Source organism: Hoplias malabaricus, chromosome 16 (genome assembly GCF_029633855.1).
Source record: "Hoplias malabaricus isolate fHopMal1 chromosome 16, fHopMal1.hap1, whole genome shotgun sequence".
In the NCBI taxonomy this organism is placed as follows: domain Eukaryota; kingdom Metazoa; phylum Chordata; class Actinopteri; order Characiformes; family Erythrinidae; genus Hoplias; species Hoplias malabaricus.
Window position 1 is genome coordinate 2,848,648 of NC_089815.1, and position 10,238 is coordinate 2,858,885.

General features: G+C 49.1%; 1 protein-coding gene across 1 annotated transcript in view; it reads right to left on the reverse strand.

Annotated features, from left to right (window-relative positions):
* zdhhc13 (zinc finger DHHC-type palmitoyltransferase 13) overlaps positions 1-7,692 on the reverse strand; it is a 12,477-nt gene extending 4,785 nt beyond the window's left edge. The window contains exons 1-8 of the mRNA XM_066648235.1: positions 7,558-7,692; positions 6,674-6,849; positions 5,217-5,339; positions 4,438-4,515; positions 2,141-2,285; positions 1,997-2,061; positions 1,627-1,789; positions 1,063-1,188 (exon numbers count right to left, since the gene is read on the reverse strand). Of these exons, the coding sequence (XP_066504332.1) occupies positions 1,063-1,188; positions 1,627-1,789; positions 1,997-2,061; positions 2,141-2,285; positions 4,438-4,515; positions 5,217-5,339; positions 6,674-6,849; positions 7,558-7,581 (900 nt within the window). The 5' untranslated portion in view covers positions 7,582-7,692. The remainder of the gene's footprint in view (positions 1-1,062; positions 1,189-1,626; positions 1,790-1,996; positions 2,062-2,140; positions 2,286-4,437; positions 4,516-5,216; positions 5,340-6,673; positions 6,850-7,557) is intronic.
* Between the last annotated feature and the right edge of the window lie 2,546 nt (positions 7,693-10,238).

The window sequence follows — 10,238 nt, forward strand, 5'->3', positions numbered from 1 at the left end:
CTTTTATTGTATCATTTTAATTCTTTAATCAATTTTTCTTTTACTCATTCATTGTCTCTAACCCTTATCCAGTTCAGGGTAGCGGTGGGTCCGGAGCCTACCCAGAATCATTGGGCGCAAGTCCTTCACAGGGCAACACACACTCTTTTGGAGCGTGTGAGGAAACGGGAGCACCCGGAGTAAACCCACGCAGACACAGGGAGAATACACCACACTCCTCACAGACAGTCACCCGGAGTAAACCCACGCAGACACAGGGAGAACACACCACACTCCTCACAGACAGTCACCCGGAGGAAACCCACGCAGACACAGGGAGAAAACACCACACTCCTCACAGACAGTCACCCGGAGGAAACCCACGCAGACAAAGAGAGAACACACCACACTCCTCACAGACAGTCACCCGGAGGAAACCCACGCAGACACAGAGAGAACACACCACACTCCTCACAGACAGTCACCTGGAGGAAACCCACACAGACACAGAGAGAACACACCAACTCCTCACAGACAGTAGTCACCCGGAGGAAACCCACGCAGACACAGAGAGAACACACCACACTCCTCACAGACAGTCACCTGGAGGAAACCCACACAGACACAGAGAGAACACACCAACTCCTCACAGACAGTAGTCACCCAGAGGAAACCCACGCAGACACAGGGAGAACACACCAACTCCTCACAGACAGTAGTCACCCGGAGGAAACCCACGCAGACACAGGGAGAACACACCAACTCCTCACAGACAGTCACCTGGAGCGGGACTCGAACCCACAACCTTTAGGACCCTGGAGCTGTGACAGAGACATTACCTGCTGCTCCACCGTGACACCCGTATTTTCTATTACTTGTTTTAAATTTATTTTATAATTTTAAATATTGCTCATAATTTAACTCTTTTTTTTTCTTTAGCCTCTGTAAAGTACTTTGAATTGCCCCTGTGTTTGAAGGGTGCTCTATAAATGCCTTGAATATATAATGTGTGTGTGTTAATGTGTATATAATGGTGTGTGTGTGTGAATGTGTATATTATGGTGAGTGTGTGTGTGGCTGTACTCTGTATTTGTTGAGGAGTCTGAGACACGTCGAGTTGGATTTGATTCTCTCTTTCTGCACCACGTTGAGCATGTGGATCAACAGAGGACTGTGCACCTGGTGAGCAAGGTCTATAGGAGTGTGTCCCTGTAAACACACACAAAATTATATATACACACACACACACACACACATTACCATAAACATAGACACAATTACACACACACACACACAAACAGAGACAGCGAGCGAGAGAGAGAGAGACAAACAGAGAGAGAGACAGACAGACAGAGAGAGAGACAGACAGACTGAGAGGGACAGACAGAGAGAGAGAGACAGAGACAGACAGACAGAGAGGGACAGACAGACAGAGAGAGAGAGAGAGATTGAGAAACAGAGACAGACAGAGAGAGACAGAGACAGAGAGAGAGAGAGAGACAGACAGAGAGAGAGAGAGACAGAGACAGACAGAGAGAGAGAGACAGAGAGAGACAGACAGAGAGAGAGAGAGACAGAGACAGACAGACAGAGAGAGGGTGAGAGAGAGACAGACAGACAGAGAGAGAGAGAGACAGATGTACTGACGTTGCTGTTCTGCAGGTCTACGCTGGCTCCGGACTCCAGGAGGATGTGAACTGCGTCTACATTTCCCGCCAAAACAGCGCAGTGCAGTGGAGAGTTTCGGTTTTCTTTGTCCACAGCATTCACCGACGCATTACACTTCAGCAGGAAGTTGGTGGGCTCCGGACTGAGAGAGAGACAGAGACAAAGAGAGGGAGAGAGATAGAGAGAGTCACAATCAGAGTGAAAGAGAGAGAGAGGGAGAGTCAGAGAGAGAGAGGCAGGAGACAGAGAGAGAGTCAAAGACAGAGTCAGAGAGAGAGAGACAGGAGACAGAAGTGAGGTGGGGTCTGAATGTGACTGAGCAGAAAGACACACTGAGCAGGACGCTTACCCAATGATCTTCTGAGCAGCGAGCATCAGAGAAGTCTGCCCCCGAGAGTCCGGAACATCCACCTCCTGTCAGAACACACACACAGACCTTATTGTGTTAGAGTTTGTAATACAGAGTGTGTGTGTGTGTGTGTGTGTGTGTTACCTGTCCCTTGGCCATCAGGTACGCTGCTATGGGCATGTGCTGGAAGAGGATGGCCAGGTGAAGGCCGCGGTAGCCCTCTCCATCAGCCAATGAGGGGTCAGCTCCATAACGCATCAACTGGATCACCATCTGCAGATGACCCTGTCTGCACAACACACACGCCCAAGCACACACAAACACGCACGCAAGCATGTACGTGCCCACGCACACAAAAATTCACTGTCACAGTGTGGGACAGGTGAGACGATGAGGGACAGGTAGGACAGTGTGGGACAGGTGAGACAATGAGGGGCAGGTAGGACAGGTGAGACGATGAGGGACAGGTGAGAGAATGATGGACAGGTAGGACAGTGTGGGACAGGTGAGACGATGAGGGACAGGTAGGACAGTGTGGGACAGGTGAGACAATGAGGGACAGGTAGGACGATGAGGGACAGGTAGGACAGTGTGGGACAGGTGAGAGAATGATGGACAGGTAGAACAGTGTGGGACAGGTGAGACGATGAGGGACAGGTAGGACAGTGTGGGACAGGTGAGACGATGAGGGACAGGTAGGACAATGAGGGACAGGTGAGAGAATGATGGACAGGTAGGACAGTGTGGGACAGGTGAGACGATGAGGGACAGGTAGGACAGGTGAGACAATGAGGTACAGGTGAGACGATGAGGGACAGGTGAGACGATGAGGGACAGGTAGGACAGTGTGGGACAGGTGAGACGATGAGGGACAGGTAGGACAGTGTGGGACAGGTGAGAGAATGATGGACAGGTGAGACGATGAGGGACAGGTAGGACAGTGTGGGACAGGTGAGACAATGAGGGACAGGTAGGACAGTGTGGGACAGGTGAGACGATGAGGGACAGGTAGGACAATGAGGGACAGGTAGGACAGTGTGGGACAGGTGAGACGATGAGGGACAGGTGAGACGATGAGGGACAGGTAGGACAGTGGGGGACAGGTGAGACGATGAGGGACAGGTAGAACAGTGGGGGGACAGGTGAGACGATGAGGGACAGGTAGAACAGTGGGGGACAGGTGAGACGATGAGGGACAGGTAGGACAGTGTGGGACATGTGAGACGATGAGGGACAGGTAGGACAGTGTGGGACAGGTGAGACGATGAGGGACAGGTGAGAGAATGATGGACAGGTAGGACAGTGTGGGACAGGTGAGACGATGAGGGACAGGTAGGACAGTGTGGGACAGGTGAGACAATGAGGGACAGGTAGGACGATGAGGGACAGGTAGGACAGTGTGGGACAGGTGAGAGAATGATGGACAGGTAGAACAGTGTGGGACAGGTGAGACGATGAGGGACAGGTAGGACAGTGTGGGACAGGTGAGACGATGAGGGACAGGTAGGACAATGAGGGACAGGTGAGAGAATGATGGACAGGTAGGACAGTGTGGGACAGGTGAGACGATGAGGGACAGGTAGGACAGGTGAGACAATGAGGTACAGGTGAGACGATGAGGGACAGGTGAGACGATGAGGGACAGGTAGGACAATGAGGGACAGGTAGGACAGTGTGGGACAGGTGAGACGATGAGGGATAGGTGAGACGATGAGGGACAGGTAGGACAGTGGGGGACAGGTGAGACGATGAGGGACAGGTAGAACAGTGGGGGGACAGGTGAGACGATGAGGGACAGGTAGAACAGTGGGGGACAGGTGAGACGATGAGGGACAGGTAGGACAGTGTGGGACATGTGAGACGATGAGGGACAGGTAGGACAGTGTGGGACAGGTGAGACGATGAGGGACAGGTGAGAGAATGATGGACAGGTAGGACAGTGTGGGACAGGTGAGACGATGAGGGACAGGTAGGACAGTGTGGGACAGGTGAGACAATGAGGGACAGGTAGGACGATGAGGGACAGGTAGGACAGTGTGGGACAGGTGAGACTATGAGGTACAGGTAGGACAGTGTGGGACAGGTGAGACGATGAGGGACAGGTAGAACAGTGGGGGACAGGTGAGACGATGAGGGACAGGTAGAACAGTGGGGGACAGGTGAGACGATGAGGGACAGGTAGGACAGTGTGGGACATGTGAGACGATGAGGGACAGGTAGGACAGTGTGGGACAGGTGAGACGATGAGGGACAGGTAGGACAGTGTGGGACAGGTGAGACGATGAGGGACAGGTAGGACAGTGTGGGACAGGTGAGACGATGAGAGACAGGTAGGACAGTGTGGGACAGGTAAGACTATGAGGGACAGGTAAGACTATGAGGGACAGGTAGGACAGTGTGGGACAGGTAGGACAGTTTTAAAGTGTCTGTCTGTTACTAACCTTATGGCCCAGTGGAGGGGGGTGGAGTTTAAATCTCCGCCCAGCTCATCTACAACCGCCCCTTTAGCAATGAAATACCTGCAGACAGAAACACACACACTTTCGTTTAACATCAACAAATACAACATTAACAACAGCACAGCTACACAACACACTACAGAGAGGAAGAGGAGCGACAATATTTACTGAAGAAGTGTAGACAAAATGTGAGAAGTGGAGAGAAAGGGGGAGAAGTTGAGAGAAAATGGGGAGAAATGGTGGGAAGTGGAGAGAAAATAGAGAGAAGTGGAGAGAAAATGGAGAAAAGGGGGAGAAGTGGAGAGAAAATGGGGAGAAATGGTGAGAAGCGGAGAGAAATGGAGAGAAGTGGAGAGAAAATGGAGAAAAAGGGGGAGAAGTGGAGAGAAAATGGGGAGAAATGGTGAGAAGCGGAGAGAAAATGGAGAGAAGTGGTTAGAAGCACGGAGAAATGGAGAGAAAATGGGAGAAGTGGAGAGAAAATGGAGAGAAGTGGTGAGAAGGCAAGGCAAGTTTATTTATAGAGCTCATTTCATACGAGAGCAATTCAAAGTGTTTACGGAACAAAAATGTTAAATTAAAAGCAAGAATAAAAATAATAATAAACCATTAAAACAATTAAAACTGTAATAAAAGGAAATGCATAAAAAGAGTAAAAGGAAACAAGACAAAAATGATTGAAACAATTTAAAATGATAGAAATGCAGAGAAAATGGGAGAAATGGGGAGAAGTGGAGAGAAACGATGGAGACGTGACTCACTTGACGAGGTCGGCTCTGTTGTTAATGGCGGCCCAGTGCAGCAGTGTGACGTTTTCTTTATCCGGTGTCCGGACATCGTACCCAGATTCTATCAGCTCCTTACAGCGCTCCAGAGCTCCGAACCTGCACCACACACACACACAGAGAGAGAGAGGGAGAGAGAGAGAGAGAGTAATGGCTGTATCAGTTCCTGAAGTTGAGTGTGGGACCAGGGGTTGGGGGGGGTCGAGTGTGGGACCGGCGCCCTCACACACCTAACACACCCCCCCACCCCCCCACACACACTAGGGGCTGTGAACACACACCCAGGGAAGGGAGCCAGCAGATGTGGGTTCGGTGCCTTGCTCAGGGGCCCCTCAGCTGCGGATTGAGGAGGAGGAGAGTGCTGTTTCTTCACTCCCACTGCCCCAGTTTTCCTGCTGCTTGTGGGAATCAAACCAATGACCTTTCAGCCCTAAGCCCTCTGCTCTAAGCATTAGACCAATAACAATTAACACCACACACACACACGGACTGATACTGGATCACAGATAGAGAGAGAGAATGAAACTCTAACTGAAAACTGGAAAAACTGCTCTAACTGTCTGCACCAGTTCAGCTTTTGTCTTTATTGTGGCTTAAGGAATGAAGCTGATTTACAGGAAGCTCCAGTTCTCTCTGGTGCGGTTACAGTTCTCGGACACTGTGGCGCCAGGTCAGTGCCGGGTCAGCCCTGTCAAGGACAGTGGAGCTGAGAGAGGGGTCTGTGAGGAGACAGTGGAGCTGAGAGAGGGGACAGTAAGGGGACAGTGGAGCTGAGAGAGGGGACAGTAAGGGGACAGTGGAGCTGAGAGAGGGGACAGTGAGGAGACAGTGGAGCTGAGAGAGGGGACAGTGAGGGGACAGTGGAGCTGAGAGAGGGGACAGTGAGGAGACAGTGGAGCTGAGAGAGAGGACAGTGAGGAGACAGTGGAGCTGAGAGAGGGGACAGTGAGGGGACAGTGGAGCTGAGAGAGGGGACAGTGAGGAGACAGTGGAGCTGAGAGAGGGGACAGTGAGGGGACAGTGGAGCTGAGAGAGGGGACAGTGAGGGGACAGTGGAGCTGAGAGAGTGGACAGTGAGGGGACAGTAGAGCTGAGAGAGGGGACAGTGAGGAGACAGTGGAGCTGAGAGAGGGGACAGTGAGGAGACAGTGGAGCCGAGAGAGGGGACAGTGGAGGAGATGGTTTTAATCCTATGGCTGATCAGAGTATAAAGGTTTCATATCTGGTCTGAACATGTGACTCCATGCAGCAATGTTTTAAACAATCTGGGACTGAGTTTTTTTTTTAACCTAGCTTTGTATTCTTGTTACCATAACAACTAAGTATCAATCAGAAAACACAAGCCGCACTAAGACAGAGAGGCTCAAGGTGAGGACCTGCATTCTGACGTCAGAACCGGGTCAGATTCTTTCAGTGCTGTGGCTGGATCTTACTGTGTGGCCTTGACGATGTCCCAGCTGCTGCTGTCCTCTGAGTATTTTTTGGGCTGTTGGGTGGTGTCCAGCAGGGTGGCGCTCCTCTGCCCGTGGAACCCAGGCTGAAACCCATGGGAATGCCCACCGTGGCCATGGCAACCGTCACCCGTGTGGGCGTGGCCATGAGAGTGACACTGCACAGAAATAGAGTCTGTCATCAATCAAGAACTGCTTCTGCTGCCCTGAATTAATAATCGCTTACTGGATTAATTTAGTGAAGTCCTTTAGCTGAGATTATTCACAAACACTTCACGTTCACATTCACACTTTAACTCCGGAATCACACCACACTGTTGACACACAGTAGCACAGGAACAACAACAACATAATAATAATTATAATAACACAGTGTACAGTTTGTAAATAAATGAATAAAAAATCCTCACACTGCTCAACATCACTAGCTTCGTACAGTAAAATAAAAACACTTCCACCTTAAATAACATAACAACTCCACCTTAAATAGGAGTTGTCGAGCTCGTTCTTCCGTCTTATTCTGCGACTGCATGTTCGAATTTCCCCGTTCCACCTTAAGCAGGCGTGGTGAGGTTGAGCTGAAGTTGAAATGTGACGGGAATCTCTCAATTCCACCTTAAACGGTGAATGGAAGTGAATGTACCTGCTGCACGTCTTAAGGTGGACAAGAGCAGTTCCACTAACAACCTGGAGAATGAGCTCTGAGTAAACTAAACTAAAGCCGGCTTTAATCACCCGTTTAAAAAAGTAAACAGAAAGTTATAAGTGAATTTACTGTTAGTAACTGAGTAAATACTGAGACGGTGAGGATTAGCTTAGCTTCAGCACCGCCTCGTAGCCCGTCCGCCCACAGGCCCCGTACTCACCGCCTCGGCCTGCTCCCACTCCATCTCCGCCAGGTCCGACCCGCTCCGGTAATCCGGCTCTCCAAATTACTCACAAATTAATCCGAATTCCCTCCCGAACCGCGATAGAGCTCCATACACCAACACGGAAACACAAGCCTCGCTCTGATTGGCCGGAGCACGACTACGTCACCTTTAGTCGTCCATGTGGGCGGGGTTAACTGAGGTGGGAGGGATACGGTTGCTGACATCATCAGAGTTTGTTTTGGTTTCTGACTTGTTCAGTAAACAGCGATCAGCGTTCATTTACATACACAGATACATCATATATACACACAGATCAGCCACAACATTAAAACCACTCTTCCTGCTCCTCTTTCCAGTCACTTTGTAGTTCTACACTTACAGATTGGAATCAATCCGTGGCCCTGCATAATTTGTTAGCCCCCTTTCCTTTGTCCTTCAATGCTCAGGACCCCCACAGCACAGGTCTGATTTGGGTGGAGGATAATTCTCAGGGCTGCAGTGACTCCACCCACAGTAATTTATTTGTTTTTAAATCATGATCAAAGAGGAGGGGCCAATACAACTGAACTTCAAAGAGAAACAAAACAAAGTCAGGGTTCATTTTGTTTATTAACAATTATGGTGGATTTCATTTGTGTTATCAAGACTTCATTTACATATAGTTCAAAACTAACCCAAAACACACAACAGCGCCAACATCAGACACAAGACTCAATCAGCAAGACCAGGCTCAGTCCGAGAGACCAGACTCAATCTGTGAGACCAGGCTCAGTCCGAGAGACCAGACTCAATCTGCGAGACCAGGCTCAGTCCGAGAGACCAGACTCAATCTGTGAGACCAGGCTCAGTCCGAGAGACCAGACTCAATCTGTGAGACCAGGCTCAGTCCGAGAGACCAGACTCAATCCGTGGGACCAGGCTCAGACCACAGCACCAGACTCAATCTGTTATACCAGACTCGGAATACACGTGAGACCAGGCTTAATCTGAGACCAGGCTCAATCCACGAGACCAGACTCCGACCACGAGACTAGACTCGGACCGCAAGACCAGACTTGGAACGTGAGACCAGGCTCAATCCACGAGACCACACTCGGACCACGAGACCAGACTCCGACCACGAGACTAGACTCGGACCACAAGACTAGACTCAGAGCATAAGACCAGACTCGGAATGTGAGACCAGGCTCAGTCTGAGACCAGGCTCAATCCACGAGAACAGACTCAGACCACGAGACTAGGCTCGGACCGCAAGACCAGAATCGGAACGTGAGAACAGGCTCAATCTAAGACCAGGCTCAATCCACGAGACCAGACTCGGAACATGAGGCGAGGCTCCAACTGCGGGACCAGACACAGACCACTGGACTCCAAATCAGAACGTGGAGCTGTGTTGTTGAATTGTGTGGAAGTGAATTTGTGAAAAGCTAGAAGGATAATAACCTGTTCATTTTTGTTGTTGTAGTTGTTTATCTGCAGTGCAATTTTCATTTTGCTGACCTTGGTACCAGGATGTGTTTTGTGTCGTGGCATTTCCACTCCTTGTCCTGAAGGTGACGACAAAGCTCAGTTTATTTCTGTTTCAGGATCAGCTTCAGTTTTCACCCTTCCAGATTAAAATCATTAAAAATATAGAAGAAAATAGGAGGAGAGTGAGAGAGGGTTATATACACAGGCCGAACCACCGCTGCTGCCATGTACACTTTCAGACAGATGTTTCTGTATATGTGATGCTTCAGACAGATGTCTGTGTGTGTGATGTTTCAGGCAGATATTGGTGGGAGTGATGTTTCTGACAGATGATTGTGAGTGATGTTTCAGGCAGATGTTTGTGTGTGTAATGTTTCAGACAGATGTTGGTGTGTGATGTTTCAGACAGATGTTCATGTGATGTTTCAAATGTTTGTGTGATGTTTCAGACAGATGTTGGTGTCTGAGTGATGTTTCAGACAGATGTTGGTGTGTGAGTGATGTTTCAGACAGATGTTTGTAATTGATGTTGCAGAGAGATGTTTGTGTGATGTTTCAGACAGATGTTTGTGTCTGAGTGATGTTTCAGACAGATGTTGGTGTCTGAGTGATGTTATTAAAGATGTTGATGTGAGTGATGTTTCAGACAGATGTTGGTGTGTGAGTGATGTTTCAGACAGATGTTGTGTGTGAGTGATGTTTCACACAGATGTTGGTGTGTGTGATGTTTCAGACAGATGTTTATGTGATGTTTCAGATGTTTGTGAGTGATGTTTCAGACAGATGCTTGTGTGTGAGTGATGTTTTAGACAGATGTTTGTGTTATGTTTCAGACAGATGGTGTCTGAGTGATGTTTCAGACAGATGTTGGTGTGTGAGTGATGTTTCAGAAAGATGTTGGTGTGTGAGTGATGTTTCACACAGATGTCGGTGTGAGTGATGTTTCAGACAGATGTTTGTGAGTGATTTTTCAGATGTTTGTAAGTGATGTTTCAGACAAATGTTTGTGTCTGAGTGATGTTTCAGACAGATGTTTGTGTGATGTTTCAGATGTTTGTGTGTGAGTGATGTTTCAGACAGATGTTTGTGAGTGATTTTTTCAGATGTTTGTGTGATGTTTCAGACAGATGTTGGTGTGTGAGTGATGTTTCAGACAGATGGTGTCTGAGTGATGTTTCAGACAGATGTTGGTGTGTGAGTGATGT